Genomic DNA, 18,610 nt, shown 5'->3' with positions numbered 1-18,610 from the left:
CCCTTTGCCATCCCCCCCCTCCCATCGCGGCCCCTGGGGGAGCGGTGAGCGAGTACACGCTGTCCAGAGGACGGGTGTGTTGGGAGTCCTTATTAGCAGCCTTATTCCAGAGAATTAAACCCTAATTTCACAAAAGGGCAGCAAGAGAGCGGCTGCAGCTCTGGCAGAAGCCGAGCTGGCTTTGTGTGTTGTTTGCGAATGGCACAAGAAGTCCCGGTCCGAAACTGCCGGTCCTGGTACCATTGGGGTATTACTACCAAAAGAATATTGTTCTGTTTCTTTACTATTTAAAACAAAAAAGTACGAAGTGGGGTACAAGGAAACCAGTCGTGCCTCCTCTGCTGTGTTGTCATTTGTGCCTCCGCTTGTTTTATTTTCAGTTTTAGGCAGGGCTTGAAAATGTTCCTGTCTTCCACTTCACCTTTGGACAACCCCGCTGCAAAATGTGCCTCTGCGACACCCGTCATTGTTTCTCCCTGAATTAATTGTTGTGTGTAATTGCGACCTGCCGCAGGACGCTGTCTTGCTCTATTAAAAAGAGAGATGCTAATGAAGAACATTGGGTACCATATCACGGGAGAGCAAGGCTTGGCTCGCTGGGACGTGTACTTGGCGTCCTGTTATTGCCAGCCCGGGCAAAGTGGTGTTTCTGTCTCTCGTCAGTCGCTGGCTAATGATTGTAATTTTTACTTGCTGAGAAGCTCTGGGTATAACGGACTTCATTAACAGATACATGAGATGCTACCAGACCTGCATTAGGGGGAGAGAGGAAGAAAACAACCCCCGCGTGGAGGCAATTTTATTATTTATTTGTAGCGATAGGAGTGATCCGGAATTAGTGTCGGATTCGGCAGTGTGGCTAATGAGCTGGGCTGAGCTGGAATCCAAGCAAACCGATTAACGAGAGCGAGCTGCAGAGATGATGCCCAGGTCTGAAAACCCGCGCATCGAACGCGAGGTCCCAGGCAGCGCTGGGACGGCTCGGCTGCGTTTTCTTCCTCCGCGTGTGGTTGTTGTGGGGATGTGTTTGTGTCTCGAGAGGCTTCTGCTTGCTGATCACCCCCAGCCTTTCCCAGTCCCCTGCTCTCCTGCCAGCTCCTGTTTACTCTTGTGTGTTGGGTGAGCTGGAGCTGCTGATTTGGTCTTTGAGACAAGAACCAAAGCGTTTCCACTCACACGGCCCACATCGGCTTGAAGGTTTGCCTGACTTGAAATAGCGTGGCACCCAGCCCCGGTTTTCAGTTGCAGGCAGTGGCACATCTGCAGGTCCCACTGGTTGGGGCCGCAGTGACAGAGCTGGGTGCTCACGCGGTCCCTGGTACCTGAACACGTATCAGAGCTGCAACTAAATACAGGTCATATGGGAGAGCAAAAAGCCACTTGAATTGGCCCCATCTGCAGTACTGCGTCCAGTTCTGGGCTCCCCAGTTCAAGAAAGATGAGGAGCTACTGGGGAGAGTCCAGCGGAGGGCTACAAGGATGAGGAGGGGACTGGAGCATCTCTGCTACGAGGAGAGGCTGAGGGAGCTGGGCTTGTTCAGCCTGGAGAAGAGAAGGCTGAGAGGGGACCTTAGAAATGCCTACAAATATCTGCAGGGTGGGTGTCAGGAGGATGCGGCCAGACACTTTTCAGTGGAGCCAAGCAACAGGACAAGGGGCAACGGGCACAAACTGAAGCAGAGGAAGTTCCGTCTGAACATGAGGAAGAACTTCTTCCCTCTGAGGGTGATGGAGCCCTGGCCCAGGCTGCCCAGGGAGGCTGTGGAGTCTCCTTCTCTGGAGATATTCCAGCCCCGCCTGGCCGCGGTGCTGTGCAGCCTGCTCTGGGTGACCCTGCTTGGGCAGGGGGTTGGGCTGGGTGACCCACAGAGGTCTCTTCCAACGCCTGCCATGCTGTGATTCTGTGACATCTCCAGTATAGCTTCATTCGCTCTCTTTGCAATAAATCAGAGGCTGCGAGGAATGTCCGAGTCGTTAGGTGACCCCAGTCTCCTCTCACCTGGAGCCAGTGCAGACCTGTCTCAGTCCAGTAAGAGGACATTTCGTGCACAGGATGCACTTGCTGAAGACTGTCCTATTCTATTCCAGCTAGATTAACTGTTTTTTAATCAGGCTGGCCTGATTTGCAGCGGCCATAGTGATTTGAACTGGAGGTTCGCAGCAGTCGTTGGAGAGCTTTGAAGAGCAGGGCAGATGCTTTGAGACGAAGATAAAAAGCTTTGTCCCCTCGTTTAAAACTGAACTCAAGGTGTTGAAGTCTGCAGCGAACGCAGAGGGACTTGGCCTCGGCGCTGTGGATCGGCTGGGATCCAAGGGCCCGATTTGGAAATAACGTAACGGGAGCGGAGGTGCGAAAATAGAAGGGAAGTCTTAAAAAAGAGAGAGGCGTTCGCCTCGTAACGTGGCGTTTGTACTGAGCGCTTGCTGACAGTGTGGTGCAGCAAAGAGCTTGTCTTTCTAAATCGATGCCAGTTCAAACATCGTCAGTGCTATTGTTGGCTCGCTTTGTTCGAAAATGGGTCTTTTTGGGTAGACGGCCTGTTTTGGTGAAGCGGCGGTGTGTGTGACACTTCAGGCTCTTTCCCCGGCTTTGCTTTTTTTAGCGTTGCGTGAATATGAGCAACAGGGGAGGGGAAAAATAAGCGAATACAGGATATGAGCTGGGCAGAATAGTCGCAGTCACCCGAGAGACCGACGCACGCCTTTGCTCCTGGTCGGTTTGGGAAGGTGCCTGCGCAAAACCAGACCTGCGCCGCTCGGAGAAAATGCTCCGAGCTGCAGAAAAACGTAGGAGAGCGGGAGGTTTGTGGTTTTCTGGGTGGGAACTGTGTGCAATGGGAAGCTGAGCGTGGGCCAAGTCATCCGGGCATGGAAGTTGAAAAGAAATCTGGCAAAACACCGGGCAAAACTCCTCACCGTCCTGCGCACGCGGTGCTCATCTGGCAGCGTTTGCCTTCCCGCTGGGCTCCAGTAGAGCCCTAAATACTTGTGTAGGGGCAGCCTCTGCCTTTCCCTGACCTCAGGAGATTGTTTTATTTGGTGGTGTTACTGGTTTAGAGGAGCTGGGTGGATCCCGGCGGCTCCCCGTTCCCCCAGGCAGCCCGTGTTCCTCTCGGTGCTTGGCCATCCCCACCGCGTCCCAGACTGGGACTGGAAAGGTCCTTCCCCATCCCCTGCTGCGCTCTGGAGAAATCATTATTTCGCAAATACTTTTTCCGTGGGTTTTGTTGGCCGGGACAGTCTGTTCGGGCCACGCAGGCGGATTCCCTGCGGCTGGGGCACGTCGCCCTTCCCCTGCTCAGTCTTGGGGAGCTGCTTGCGAGGTCTCCCAATGCCCTTTCTCGAAATTAATTAACACAGCTCGTTCTGGGTTACTCGAAATCACCTGCCTTCAGCTTCCAGCTCTTCGCACATAAATCATGAGCTCCTTGCCTTGAGGAGAAACTGTTCGGATTTTGTGTTGGAAATTGCTAGCAAATACAGCCCATGTTCCGTGTCGGTTTTGTTTTTATTGAAGAGGAGAGGATGTGGCTCATGGAACATCGACGGACCCGGGCTGCCTTGGCGTACGTTAAGCAGGGACTTGTTTTTATTGCAACCAGCTAATGAGATGGTACTTTGACAGATCACATAAACACTATTAGAGAAATGAAGTTTATTATCTAGCTGTTTATCATGAGTGGATTCAAGGTAAAGACTCGTGTGGAGGTAATCTGGAAGCATGGCTTTGAGGTAAAGCGTACCTAGTCCTTACGAAACCCTTATCTGTTTAACTGCCGGTTGTTTTGTTTCCCCAACTCAAGGCTGTTAGCTGAGGTGACCTGTGCCATTTCAGTCCAATTACTTTCACCGGGGATGGATGCAGGGAGGTTATTTTTTAGGCTAAACTCATACATGGTGGAGGCAGGCTGGGTTTCTTTAACAGTCAGCTTTCCACTTCTGCAGAAGAGAAGTCCCTTTACTCTGCTCCCTGTGTCGAAGTGCTCAGCCTGGCCCCCGCTGAGCCCCTCGGCAGCGGCGTTGGTCAGGAGTGAGTCACTCGAAGAGGCACGCCGGCTTGCGTTCCGTCCTCTTCCCTCGCTCGTTTGGGCCATGGGCATGGCGGGCAGCGAGGGTTCGTCGTGCCGGCTCGTCTCAGCGCTGCAGCTCCACAACCAGCCCCTTCGTTCTGGAGAACGAGCCCGCCCTCCCTTGCGCTTGTAGGTCGTTCTCTTCATCAGCCCCTTGGATGTTCGCATTTTTTGGCAGCCTTTTGTGCTTTCCAAGCCTCTGGTTCCACTGTGAGAGCCTGCAAACGTGTGGTTTTCCCCTCCGTGTCACCGGGGTGTACAGCCCCGTTGTTCCGGCCGGTCGTTCCTCGCGTAGCCAGTCCGTGTAGCGAAACCCCGTCGCTCCGAAACCCCGCTGCTGTTTCTTTTGGCTGGAATAAACAACCACCCCGTGTCCAGAGCCGGTGAAAGGCAATGGAAAAGTCTTCCTTGAGTCAAATGGATGCCTTCTTTTCCAAACTGAAAGCCCTTGGCAGACATGGATGAGCTAAACCGTCCTGCTCAGCTGCAGCTTGCTGACAGCTGCTACAGCCATCGTACCAGTGGGGAAATGGGAAAGGGGAAAAACTAACTGGTGTAGCCTCCTGGGGAGACCTTCTTCGTGTGCTGAGCTGGGCTGTCCCCATCTCTTCGGACATGTGTCAGGTCTCTGCCCGTCAGATTGGCGTGCCCAGAGCCTCCAGGCTCCGATGGGAGTCCCTGCCCTGCCCTGGCTCCACGGGCACGGGCTGTCACCCGCTGTCCCCAGCGCCTGTTGCTCATCACCAGTCCATCTCTGGGTGCATCCTTTCGTGGTGCATTACCATAAAAAACGCCTTTACAAGCTGCGGGGGCAAAGTCTCTGTCCTGCGCTGTTTTACAGCTCACACGAAACCGTTAAGACAGTGCTTGTCTCTTCTAATATCGCTTCAGTGTTTTAATTGCATGAACTGGAAGCTGCTGCTCCAGTACTTAGTGGGTGAACTTCGCAGGGCTTTAATCGTCTGCTAAAAAGCTTTCGGGCTGCATTACCGTCTCGTGGCTCTCCGTAATTGAGTGCCTGTGAGTTGAGAAGCCTTTGGAGGAATAGCTCAGTCTGGAGATCGGGTAGTCCGGAGCTGCTGCGGCTTTTCCCTGTGCAGGCAAGAAGCAATTATCAAAGTGGAACCTGTCAGGGTGCTGGCAGGAGCTGGCAGCCGGCTCCCCCGGGGTGCTGTGCTGGCAGGAGGGACAGAAGGGGGTCTCGTGGTCATCCCTGAGCACCGGCTTCTCCTCTTGCCTCTGGGCAGTGTCCGGCTGGGGACAGCTCAGCCCCCTTTCCCCAGGCAGCTCTGCGATGCCAGCTCTTCCCAAGGTTTAGTGCTCGCCCTGCGGCACCCGCTCCCAGCCGACCCCGGAGCCGGTGCCCACCTCAGCTGCGCCCCGCGGACGGGTCCTGCACCGGGGGCTGTGCCGGGATGGATGGGAGCGAGCAGCAAAGGCCCCCGAGCAGTGCTGCGGCGGGACAGGAGGGCTGCAGCGGGCAGGGCTGGGTGGGATGGGGGCTTTGGGGAGGCTGGGTGACGGCTCGGGTGAGCAGAGGTGGGAGCAATGCCAAAGGGACAGCGAGCCACGGCACGTGGGATTAAGGCTGCTGGATGATCAGCTGGCCCTGGCGATGGAGCGCAGCTGAGAATGGGTGGCTCGTGGCATGGAGATGGTGGATGGGGGATGCATGAGGGGCTGGCTGGAGGGGGGAAGGCATCCGCTGTCTTCCTCGTGCTGGGGGTCTCCGCGGATGCAGCTGTACCGACCGGCGATGGGAAGGTGATGGGCACCGAGGCGGGTGCAAGGGAGTCGCCGCAGCCCGATGCACCGTCCGCCGAGCCCCGGGCACCGGCTAAACCTCGCGGGCTCAGGGCTCAGTCCCGGGCGATGTGCCCACCCGGGGCTGGCCCGGCGCTCGCCGGCGGTGCGGGGAAGGCGGTTCTGATGGACGCTTCATATCGCTGGGGAACGTGACTGCGGGGAGGTGACAGCTAATTGCTGCGGCGAGTCAAGGACTGTTTAAGCAGCTAATTAATTCCTCCTAATCAGTCCTTGATCTGTTGAAAACTGCATGGCATTATCTCCTCTGCTGCAACACCTTGATAATTCCTGTCTGAATGGCCTTCACGGAGAACATATTTAAATAAACTCAATAGAGATTTCAGACAGATAGCAACTATAATTACCAGCTTGTACAAATTAAACCGTGGTTTGTTCTGTTCTTTTTCTCCTGCCTTCGCTGCCCAGAGCTCCTGCTAATCATGTTCTTGCTGCCAGTGGCACGCCAGTCCCAGGGGTGTTTTCTGCACATGCCTTCGGAAAGCCTGTGCCGGTGCCCGGTGGGCCAGTGTTTCGGATGAGGCTGCACATGGGCACGTGCCGGCATCGGCTGGCGGCGTTCCCGTGCCGGGGGCTCAGCGCTGTGCCGGCTGCCGTGCACGATCCTCCTCAGGACCAGCCCCGCGGTTTCCCCTCCCGTCCTTCCTGAGGTTTGCAGTCTCCCAGAAAAGCAGAATTTTTCTCACCTAGAAGCAGCACGAGCGCTCAGACCCAGGCTGGAGCTTTCAGCCTGGCCGCAGTGTTCAGCCAGCACCGTCGGCGCTGCCCGGCCGGCACACGCCAAGCGCTGCCGACTGCAGAGGGGCTCGAGCGCGGTTCGTCGGGAGGGATAAGGTCAGGCCACACTCCTTTTCTCCACAGTCACTCGGGACAGCCAGAAAGCCTCCGCCAGCATTCGGCAAAGGTCAGCCGGCCTCGGCGCGCAGCCGGCGGTGGACTGCGTTTACATTGCAGCCTGCACTGTTGCTGCTCTGGGTCAGCTCTGCTTCCCTGCTCGCTCCGGGAAGCATCAGAGTTGGAGTTTGGGTGCTCAGGGGTATCTTTTTCCTCCCTGTCTTTTAGATAAATGTAATAGCTGCAAGCAGGGTTGTTTCCCAGCATCCAAGCAGGGACAGAGAGCAGAGAATGTCGTTACGCTTTAACGAGGGAATCAGAAAGGAAAAATGGATTTTTTGTGGCAGGGGAACAGGTCGGTGCCTCTGGTCCCCGTGGGTGAAGGAAGGGTAACCTCAGGTTTCCTGCCCCTTCACTGGGTTACGAGCTAGCCGGGGCACGTCTCCCCTGGTGGGAGATGCTCACGTGGAGCATCCAGAGTCGGGGTTTCTCCTGCCGCAGCGCCCGCAGCAGGACGCAGCCCCGCGCTGGCCTAGGAGAGGGCCCACTGAAGGAGAAAGTTTAAAAATTTGCTCAGGTCAGTTTTCTCTTAAGGTTTTTTTTTGAGTTTGGGCAGAATTGTCTCTGCATCCAGGGCTCACCCTGTGCATGCCCATCCTCTTGGGTGCAGATGTGCTCCAAGCAGCTGCTCATTCTTCCTCTGGGCTTCTCATGGAGTTTCTGAGTTTGAGGTCTTTCGGTGGGTTGCTTCCTAGACCCCATGTGATGGGGCAAAACCCTTCACGCTGGCAAATACTGCGAGACAGGTACGGTGAAGGCGGCATATCCTATTCACTGTCATCTTTTCTCCAGCCCACAGTTGGGCGCTGAACATTTTTATGCCAATGGTTTGGCCAGGGCAAGAGCATCCCCAGAAGCGGGCAGAGCGTCTCCCCGAGTGGGCAATGGGTCTGGGATTTCCCGGGACGCGGGCACAGCCCTGCCAGCCTGCTCCCCGGAGAGCTGGGAAGCAGCCGCTCGCCTCAGCCCTCCGGCACTTCGGTTTTTCTTTGGGTGAAGGGAGCTGCTGATCCATCCCAGCCTCCCCGGCACCCTGCAAGGGATGAATGCTGGCACGGTCTTCGTCGGATGCTATGGCGATGGGGCGATGTGAGGACATAGACCAGCATCGAGATGCAAAACATCCCTCAGACCTGAGCCTTTGGGCTATCTGGTTTCGTTCCCCATCTCTGGGGCGAGTCAGATACAGAAACGGAGTCATGTGAAACAGCACAAAGTCTCGGTTTTGGTGCTGGGCTTGAGCAGATTAAAATGGAGCACGTTCAGAAGCCAGTTTCCCTGGACGGCAGACAAAAATAATCAATTTCCTTGAAACAAATACTAAATATTAATGAGAGGCGATGGCCTGCCAGGCGCACACAGCTGTAAAGAGCATTTCCCGTTGATCAGCTGCGGAGGCGGGTTGGTGAGGCGAAATTGCTTTTCGAATGGATGTTTGCGGCCCTTCGCGAGGCGGCTCGGGAAGGTTTGCCTGCCCGAAAAAAAGAAAAGAAACCTCAGAGCTTTTCCATTTTGCACCAGAGCAGCCGCTGGGGATGCGTGCCGGTGCTTTCATTTTTGTTTACGCGCTTGCCCGAGCGGTTGGGGAGATGGCTCGGTTCGGTTACGTAGAAATCAGCCCCAAATTTACATCAAGAAGGAGGAGATTCCCAGGGGACATCAGCCGGCTGCGCCTGCCCCGGCGAGCGCCGAAACGGCCTGCCAAAGGCAGAACATGGGACCCCAGAGCACTCCCCGGCTTTGCAGCCACATCCGCTCGTTGATTGATTTCAATAACGAGCACTGGGGGAAACATTAAAAAAAATTACTTGGAACCCTCGCCAAGTAGCCTAAAGTGAAAGCAGTGGGCTGGGAGCTTTGGAAAAGGAGTCTTGAATTTTTCTGTTGCTTTGACCCTTGGGTGAGTCAGGAAACTTCGTCTTAACTCCGCTTCCAAACTCGGAGGTTGGAAGAAAAAGAAAAACGCTTCCTTCCCTCCCTCGCCGGGACACGCAGCCGTGGCGTGGGGCTTTTACCCCCCGATGCTGTGGGTGCCCGTGGGTGGCACGGTGCAGGCCTGGGCTGGGAGGGCGGATGGCACCCCGGGAATAGCCGCAGCCCTCCCCGGGAGGCTGCCGGTCCCAGCCCTGCCGTACCCCGCACGCGGCCGCGGAGGATGCTGGAAGCGTTTGCATCCATCATGCAGTAAGTAACACGTCAGCTCATGATTTTATAAAACCATTCAGCCAGCTGCATAGCCATGGGTCGAACGAGAGCTAATATTAGCTAGAAATGACTAAAATTAGAAAATTAGAACCGAGCCAGAACTAATTAGTTGTTCAAGGAATAGAACCAGAACCGGAACAAATTAATTGTTGCTGAAATATCGCTGCGGGGCCCGGCGGGCGCTGCCGCTTCCAGCCCCACGCAGGCTCCCGCTCTGCTTTGCTTGTGACGGCTCCCGCGTGGGCTCAGAAAGGAGCCCGATGTCCCCTCTGACGGCTGTGACAGCTAAATGAAAGTTGGCATCTCGGTCCCAGCCGGGGAGTCAGCGGCGAGGTGACGCAGCGTGAGCCGGGCTGTGCTGCGAGCGATCCCGACGCAGCCGAGCCGGCGGCTGCCCCGAAGGGCTCGGGAACGCGTCCCCTCGCCGCAGCGCGCTCCGTCGCTGCCCAGATGCGCCTTTCCGAAGGCGAAGGTAAGGACGAGGCCTCCTCGATGGCTCCCAGCAGCACACGGGCTCTGCCCCCCGATCCCGGCAGCCGGTGCCTGAGATGCTTTGCGAAGCTCTCGAAGCGAGCCGGGAGCTGCCATCCAGGCAAACGCCACCAGAAGAACGTCCAGGGAGTTAGGAAGTTGGTACGTGTAACTGGCGCGTGGCTGCATTCTTCCATCTGTGACTCAGTCACCTGGATGGCCATTTCTTTTTCCTTTCCATAGGTGGTAACTCACCCTATATTTCTTTCTCTCGCAGCGCTCAAACGGCAGCTCCCATTTTAGCAGCAGCATGACGCACGGTGTTTTAAATTCAATTTAGAATACAAACTATTTATACCAGCCAGAAAAAGGCAGTGAAGCAGCTCTTTCTGTCATGAGTGGATTTGTAATTTCAGAGCAATCATTGCATAACTAATTGAATCAGCTCTCAGCATGCGAAATCAGTGCCCTGCTTATCAGAGGTTTTCATCTCTCTGCCCTCCTGAAGTCAGCAGTCCCCCTCCACCACCAGCACTTGGTGCTTCTGCATCAGCCTGGGAGGAGAGCGGGACCTGCGGAGCTGCCTTTCTCTGCTCAGAGCCAATAAATTACCAAATGCGTTCAGAGCAGACGAGTAGCTGGGTTGCAGGTGCCCCCCCTAGAAGCTGCCCAGGCTCCGTGCGAGGGAGCAAAGTGCATTTGAAGCTAATGAAGTCCCAGCCGTGTCTGAGGAGCACATTGGTGCTGAGATGTTCTGCTGACTCCCACCTCCCGCTGGACTGCCCTGGTGTGCGCTGCTTGGCTTGAATTTAGGGGCTGGTCCAAACCCCAGGCTTGGCTCCTGAAAAGGGAGCCTAAAAGAGGCGATAAAAACAGCGACAGCTTGCCGAGGGATACAGCAAAGGTGGAAAACAGAGTAGCTGGAAGGATTTTCACCAGCTTGGGAGTGAGGGTCCTGGATTTGGTGGCTTGGGTGGATCCAGTCCTGCAGATTTCGGGAGCAGCTCCAGCCACCTGCATGCAGCAGCCTCCCAGGGCGAGGGGGCATCTCCTTGGCTGCGGGGCGTTTTGGGCAGGGGCTGTCAGCTCCTGCTGCTCTGCAGAACCCGGAGTTTGACGCTGCAGCCGGGGAAGAGCGTGCTGTAAAGGATGCTGATGCCTCCCCGGAGACGCTGCTGCGTGCACGCGAGCCCTGGGCTGTGGCTGATGTGCCGTGTGGGCTGTGCTGAGACAGCCGTGCGGGGATGGGCGAGGAGCACGGGTGAGCCTTTAATGGCTGCAATTGCTGAGCGCTAACGAAGGACGACTGGTTCAGCCCGTACAAGTGGAAGCTGTTCTCCTGGCCAGCCTGGCAGGTCTTACCCGAGGGAGTGCTTGTGAACTTCTCTGGAGGTGAACAGAGAGGGGTTGTTCCTGCCAGGTATGATCCTTACAGCTGGATGCAGGAGATGGCAGAGCCCTGAAAATGAGAGCTGGGTGTTCCTGTGGTCCGTCCCATACTGAGGGATCTGTTTTCCTTCCAGGAGAGCAATACTAGGCCCCGTGGCAGGGATCTGTTAGCTTCAGTGGCCTGGGGACAGCCTTAGCAATGCTGTCAGCCTTGTTGGGCATACATTGTCCAAGCCATGTGTTCCCCACAAGCGATGTGTAGGTTTTTTTTCCATGAGCCAGTGCTGCTGGCTGGCGTGAACAGAGCAATGCCAGCACTAGCAGGGGCTGGCGCGGGTAGGAGAAGGAGCTTTCATCCCCAGGCTTGGTTTAAGCCACGTCCCATCAGTGGCCTCTGCTTGCTTCTCACACGAAGCCGTGCAGATGGCGTGGGGCCGAGGGGCTCGCTCCCGGGGCAGCGCTCACCCCGGCACCCCCAACTACCCGCTTTGTTTTCTGTTGTCTCTTCAGGTAGCCAGATGGGAGCACAAAACGCGAGCGCTCAGCCGAGCCTTCGGCTCTCCGCGTGCTGCCTGCTACTGCCTGGGCGCTGTGATCCTGCTGCTGAACTGCGTGCGGAGCCACTGGTAAGGAGCTAACCCGACTGCTACGTATCCATGCAAAGAAATGCCGCCGCAGGGCGCGGGGGTGAGGGGTACTTGCTCTGCTGCGCTGGATCCGGCTGCAGCGTGTGGCTTTTACGTGGTTGGATACCTTCAGCCAGCAGCAGATTTATTCCAGGATGTGTTATATAGATGAGGGATGCGGCTGCATGGCCGAAATCGCCGGTGTCAACAGTGGCTGAGCAGCGCAGGTTTCCTTGCTCTGCTCTCACCCCTGCCCGGTGAGCAGCCCCGGTGACAGGAGGGCTGTTTGCCCAGGGTGGATCATACGGAACAGCAGAATTTTTTTACTTTTCTCCTAAAAAAAAATCATACACCAAATTAAACCTGTTTTTAAGAAGCTGCAGTTTCCTGTGCAGAAGAGCAGGATTATCTGTGCACTTAGCAAACAGTCTTTTTAAACTCTTATCTGCAATCTCTTCAAATACCACCTGTGCTAGCTGATGGTATTGTATGACTGATACACCCTACACCATGGGAATACGTCCTTTGACGTCCTGAGTGCAGCAGAGAGGTTTTACTGCAGAAGATTTCCTCAGTGCCAGCAATTTATCTGCGATCTGGTAGGCTTTATCTTCAATGCTCTTAGGAGAGACAGACTCTCTCACTAAATTCCCAGATTCAATTATGCCAGGGTCAGAGCTAATGGGTTGAATAGTGCTTTGGATAATTTCCCAGGCACAGAGACTTCAGGTTGGATTTTGCACGTGTATTTAAGAGCTTTGCCTTCCTGGAAGTGACACCAAGACCTGCCCTTGCCCTTCACCGTTATCCCCGCTACTGCTTATTGCAGAAACTGTAAGAAAGCTTGCGGTGAAGGGGGCCGTAATTGAACGGAGGCAATGCAGAGAGCATGTGTGTGTTCTGCTGATGTCTTAGTGACACAGCGGGCTTGGCTTTCGCTGGGGAATGTCTCAGCAGTCTCTTGCACAAATGACATAGTCACTTGTTGTCTGGGAAGCAATGCAAAGCCTTCTGCCTGCCTTTAATTAAAAACACAGCTGATGGAGGGACAGTCCCTGTTCCCAGTGGTCCTGCTGGCTCCTGGGTCAGCGAGGCTTGCTGGCTCACAGCGAGACACTGATGAGGAGCTGCTGGGAGAGCCAAAGAGACATCATCTGTCCCAGCCCCACATCACGCTTCCCCCCTGCAAACCCCTCAGTGCCCTGCCGGGGCCGGAATCGCTGGCTGTGCTGGCTCCGCTCCGTGTCATGAGTTTGTGAGTGCTGTGGGGCTCATTGTGGGAGGCTCTGTCTGCGCAGCCCATGAGTCGGGCACTGAAGGAAACAGCAAGGTCAACCCAGGGGGCTGGGAAAGCCCCATTTGGACCTCGGTTTTGGAGGAGAACCTCTGGAAGCTGGGGCAGCTCACCCCCAGCAGAACGCGGGTGAGATGCCAGCCCACCCCGATGGGCCAAGGCCATTTCAGATGATTGCAACGTGGAGTTTATTTTGCCCAGGTGTTCAGCATGGTTGGGTTATTCTCTTGCTTTTCCTTGGCACTGAGGTTGGCCCGCGTGATGGCTAGCAGGCTTTGGAGGCTGTTCAAGCAAGGCAAGCCCTTAACTGTGGGAGCAATGGGATGGTTTCATGGTGGCCATCAGAGCAGCAGCTGCTGGAGCTGCCCTGAAAGGCAGCTGGGAGACTCGCTGCTTCCATTCCCAGCTCAGCGAGCCCTCCCGGGCTGCCTGGGGCTTACTACTCAAGCCTGGAGAGGTGATGATGTTACAGAATCACAGAATGACAGAATGGTAGGGGTTGGAAGGGACCTCTGTGGGTCATCTAGTCCAACCCCCCTGCCCAAGCAGGGTCACCCAGAGCAGGCTGCACAGCACCACATCCAGGTGGGGCTGGAATATCTCCAGAGAAGGAGACTCCACAGCCTCCCTGGGCAGCCTGGGCCAGGGCTCCGTCACCCTCAGAGGGAAGAAGTTCTTCCTCCTGTTCAGCTGGAGCTTCCTCTGCTTCAGTTTGTGCCCATTGCCCCTTGTCCTGTCGCTGGGCACTACTGAAAAGAGCTTGGCCCCATCCTCCTGACACCCACCCTTCAGATATTTATAAGTATATATTAGATCCCCTCTCAGCCTTCTCTTCTCCAGGCTGAACAAGCCCAGCTCCCTCAGCCTCTCCTCGTAGGAGAGATGCTCCAGTCCCCTCATCGTCCCCGTAGCCCTCCGCTGGACTCTCTCCAGTAGCTCCTCATCTTTCTTGAACTGGGGAGCCCAGAACTGGACACAGCACTGCAGCTGGGGCCTCAGCAGGGCAGAGTAGAGGGGGAGGAGAACCTCCCTTGACCTGCTGCCCACACTCCTCTTAATGCATCCCATGTTTAGGAAGGATTCATCCTGTCCCTTGCCCTTGCATGAAGGTATCGGCCAGGTCCAGCCCGGGGTTCGGCTGCCCAGAGAGGGTTTCACGGGTCCTACAACACGGGCACTGCCATCTCGGTGGCCAGTGATGCCGGGAGGGACCCGCTATTTCGCTTTGCCCTCTATTTTGTTTTCTGAGTCGCTTGTGCTCGAGCGCGCTGACGACAGCAGGTTTGCCGCTCCTCGGCCCCGCGGAGCCAATCCAGCCGGCAAAGCGCAGGCTGCGCCCCGCGCTTCGGCTGCGCGCGCCGGTCGGGGTTGCTTGCGCAGAGCGTGCTGGCTGCTGATAGCGAGCGAAAAGGCAGCCTCGGGGGGGTCCCTCCACCCCCGTGCTGTAATCCAGCCTTTAAAACTCCTCTCTGCGTGCTCTGGGGGGATTTTTACGTGGGTGGGGGCTGCCAGGGAGCGATTGAGGAGCCCATGGGATGTCTCTTTTTTGTTTTTAAAAGCCTGCTTCCTTTTTGCAGCTGAATTTTTGAAAGGCTCCAAGCTGGGGGCAGCGGAGGGGAGGGCAGAGCAGACAGAGACTTTGTGAGTGGGTTGGCGTTGCTGAAAGCACCCGGGAGCTGGGCTGCGCGGCTGCTGCACCCCCCGCCCCACGCTGGGGTCTCTGCCGTGGTCCTGGCCCCAGTTCAGTGCCGTGATGCTCTGGTGCAAGTCTTGCTCGGGAGGGATGCCTTGGGTGCGAGAAGAGGAATACCTTGTGCTCAACGAAGCAATTAGGTGCTTCGCAGCTCTGAGCTTTATGATCTGCCTTGGCTTGCTTCTGAGAAGCCATCCAGAGTGACCTGTGACCCGAGGGGACCCGCTTAGTCGACTGCACAAGACAAGCATCCTTAATTGCTTTAGTACAATGATGATTTTCATTACAGCCGTGTACTTTCTGCAAGAAGCAGGGAGCTTCCATCACTGAGGCTCTTATCTGTGAAAACAATTCCTGAACTTTTGAACCATCTGCGCTGGGCGCCCTACCGGAGCGGTTTATGACCGTTATCTGTGTGACATGGGACGCGACAACCCTCGCTGTCCTCCGGACTTGCGTCCAGTGTCACTCTCCCCTGCCTTACCTCGTTGCTGATACCTTTCCCTGCATCAGCTCCGCAATTCGCCGCAGGCGCTGCCTCTGAGCCCTCCTGCGCTCCCTTCTGCACACCCTGGCAAGCTCCCCATCCCGGGGCAGGCGGCTTTGTACCCGGGGAGCTTATGAACTTCCCACCCTAAGGGTCTCGGGGTGTTTGCTTGAGCTGTAGAGGCAACACCCACGTGCGCACCCTGAACGAGGGGTCTGCAGATGCCAGGGCCTTGGGCTGCCAGGGCCGTGGTGCCTCCGGTGCGAGCGAGCCCCGCGCCTCTGGCAGTGTGCTCGGTGGGCACCGCGCTGCCGGCTGGCGTGAAGTCCTGTGTTGATGCCACCCACTGGGTGTTGCCTCCTGCATGGACGGGCTTCTTGCTTGGAGCTGACGCTTCTGAGAAAACGAATCCACCCGGGGATGGGATTTTGCACAGGGAAGGGGTTGTTTGGCATCGCCTGGTCGTGCCTCTCGCCTTTACGCTCAATGCTGGTTAATTTTGTGAGCTAGTACCACGAACGAGCGTGGTGTGAGTGGTATTGATCCAAGAACCACGCGGCCTTCTGTGCAGAAGTGACCAAGTTCGATGATGGGAATCGAGGGTGGCCCGAAGCAGCCGATGTCCCCTGCGAGCCGGGCTGCCGGCAATCTCTGATGGCTGTCTGGGAATGGCCCCGGGTGGCCAACAGCACCTCGTGTCCCCGCCAGCGCGGCTGCCGGCCACCCGGGTGAGGAAACCAGGCAGCCAAGATGCGGGGCGGGGGGAGAGGCTGCCACAGCCCCCAGCTGACCTAGATAACACGCGCACCGGCGCTGGCAGAGAAGCAAAGTCGTTACTGGCAGAAGAAGCTGTGAAGATGATGACCCGGCTAACAATTGCCGGTGGTACAGGCAGGATGATTTTAGTGTCGTTAGGGCTGCTTTTTTCAAACGAACAAGATCTTTTGTTGCGGTGCGTGCTGCTGGGGCACCGCCGGACGGTTTTACCCTTTTTGCCGAGAGGAACAAAACCTCAGGCGTGGGGGACAGACCCGACGTCCCGCATGGCGAACGCGGCACCTTGCAGCGGCGGCTGCTGCCTCTGAAACCCTGTTCGCCCACACCGCCGCTGCTTCCTCGCCGCCTGCCGGCCCCTGGCCCAGTTCTGCCCCAATTGCGTTTGCCAGCCCCGGTTTCCAGGCTGGTATTTGGGACCAGGCAAAGGGCTGCTCCCAGCAACGACCCAGTTTGCTTGGACGAGGTCTTTGCCCTCCTTTTCAGGGAAGGGATTGCAAAATACGCTCGCTGTAGGTCACAGAGAGGCCCAGAGACCTAAAAAGCTCTGCTTCTCTCTTATTACGGTATTTCCAGGTTTGCTTCATGCTCCGGGCGGCCTTTGGGGATGTATTTGGGGTTGTGGTGTTGGTAAGTTTTCCGGTGTTGCGATCGCCGTTCTCTGGTTGAATAAATCGGCGCCCGTTTGCATGATCCTGGCCCTGTGTCCCCTCCGCGTCCCAGTGAGAGGACCTGCAGCCCATGTCCCTCGCTCCCGCTTTCTGCTTGCGAGACGCTGGTGTGACCTCTCCGTCCCCAGGCTTCCGTACCATTCTGAGTGTTTCTCCACTTCGTGGGGTTTTGTGTGGTAAACTGAGAGGGGAGATTCAGACGAGATACAAGGAGGAACTATTTTACAGTGAGTGGTGGAACACTGGAAGATGTTGCCCAGAGAGGTGGGAGATGCGCCATCCCTGCAGACATTCCAGGTCAGGTCAGACGGGGCTCTGAGCAACCTGGTCTGGTTGAAGGTGTCCCTGCTCATGGCAGGGGGTTGGACTGGGTGGCCTTTACAGGTCCCTTCCAACCCAAACCAGTCTGTGATTCCCACGAGGTGGTGGCACGCGCGTAGCAATGGCTGAGTGTCTGAGCAAGCGTGTCTCTGGTCTGGGGAGCGTGGGCAGAGCCGTGGCTTCATGCAAAACCCGGTGCCGCGCTGCGGCAGTCGCGCAGCCCGACTGCAGCCGCCACGGCAGGAGCTGGCCAGGTCTGCCAGTTCGCTCAGAGCAGAGCGGATGGATTTGGGGTTTCTCCTTGCTGGGGTGGAGAACGGGTGCCTCTCATATCATGCTTCACGCCAGCAAGCGTGGCGAGATGTCAGGGGAAGCCCCGTTTTCCCAATTTCCATTTGCCAAAGCTGGGGGCAGCTTCCAGCCCCTCCCCACCCCCGCCATGGCAGATACCCTCACGATAGCAGCCGGGTGTGTGATTGAAGCAGGTCGCAGCCCACCCGGCCCTCCCCTGCACTGGTTAGAGGGATGTTCCTCACCATGGCAATCGCTCCGCTCGGCGCACAACGCGTTTCCAGGTTCCGCGACAAAGCGCGACTTTAATTGGTGTCCTCTTGGGTGCCGAGCTGGGCCGCTGCCTCGTCGCGCAGCCAGAAATAAATGCTGTGACAAACGTGATTCAGGGGCACATGGTGAAAGGGACGGGTTGGATGACAGATCGCCTGCACGGCTGGCTCCCCTAGCAAGGGGGGTGGCCGACACCTTGTCCTCCCCTGCCAGGGACGGCGGGACGCGGCGCGGTGAGGCTCCCTCGCCGCCCTGGAGCAGTCACGGATGCCAGAATAATTGACGGCTCCGTGCAGCTTGTCGTGGCCCGGCATCATAAACGCTTTCAAGGTTTATTTACCAATTCTGAAAACTCCTGCTCGCATCTTGTTTAATGCAAATAGAGAGTGTGTTTAGGAAGATATAAAACATTACTAGAGGGAAAGGCAGTCCGTTATCTCCGTGCAAACACCTCCCTCTCTAGCTGTAAGCCGAGCAGCAGGGGACCGAGCAAGACACGCTGATGAGAGTAACTAATGCAGGCCTAGCCGACCGTGAAAAGGAGGGATGGGATCGTCTGGAGCAGGGGAGATGGCTCTGCCAAAACAAACCGCGTCACGTGCCGGTTGCGAAGCCTCCCAAGGCTGGTTCGCAGTCATCCAGTTCGCGCTCTTTGAAGCCACCTTTGTGCTTCTCCTGCTCCGAGGCCAAGTCGGGTCACTAGCATAGGATGGAGGAGCCTCAGAGGTGTAAGACAGCAAGGAGCCAGTTCATCTGGAGTGAGAAGCAGGCTCCAAGCACTGTGCTGTAGCTGAACCTCTCTCTACTCTCCTATTTCTTTGCTGGGGCTGGGATCCAGGCAGGGACCAGCTCGGTGCCTGGATCCCCCCAGACCTGCCTCCCCGGCGATCAGCAGCAGCGTTTTTTGCCTGCTGTGAGATCCCTTCCCGGTGCTGGTGCCCTGTGGAGGGGTCCTGGGCTCCTTTCCCGAGCTCCAAGGAAAATACAAAATGTCATCCAGGTCCCTAAGCCGTGGGGTTTGAATATCCTCCTGGACTATGCTTGGTGCATGTAACTTGCCGTCTGATTTTTGAGCCTTCGAAAGGTGCGTTTCCAGCCGCTTGTCCATCAGCCAGGTGGGCAGAATTGTCTCTCTCAGCTTTCAGTTGGGCGAGAGAGAAAATCCAGGGATTTGCAGAGCTTGGGGAAGCTGGACATCAGGGGAAAAAAACTATCCCAAGCCCTGCAGGTCACGACATGGAAGGACTTTCCAGCCGAGGAGCCCAGGAGCGCGGGCAGGAGCAGCTCTCCTGGCCCGGCCCAGCAGGCAGCAGTGGTCGAAGACACG

General features: G+C 56.7%; 1 protein-coding gene across 3 annotated transcripts in view; it reads left to right on the top strand.

The window, feature by feature from the left end:
• The window catches only part of PEMT (phosphatidylethanolamine N-methyltransferase), a 45,179-nt gene that overhangs the window by 12,914 nt on the left and 13,655 nt on the right, over window positions 1-18,610 (top strand). For all 3 annotated transcript variants that reach the window (XM_075436732.1, XM_075436731.1, XM_075436730.1), the window contains exon 3: window positions 11,364-11,479. In XM_075436732.1, coding sequence (XP_075292847.1) covers window positions 11,364-11,479 — 116 coding nt within the window. The remainder of the gene's footprint in view (window positions 1-11,363; window positions 11,480-18,610) is intronic.

This window comes from Opisthocomus hoazin, chromosome 15 (genome assembly GCF_030867145.1).
Source record: "Opisthocomus hoazin isolate bOpiHoa1 chromosome 15, bOpiHoa1.hap1, whole genome shotgun sequence".
Lineage (NCBI taxonomy): Eukaryota > Metazoa > Chordata > Aves > Opisthocomiformes > Opisthocomidae > Opisthocomus > Opisthocomus hoazin.
This window is presented reverse-complemented; position numbering and strand designations above follow the sequence as displayed.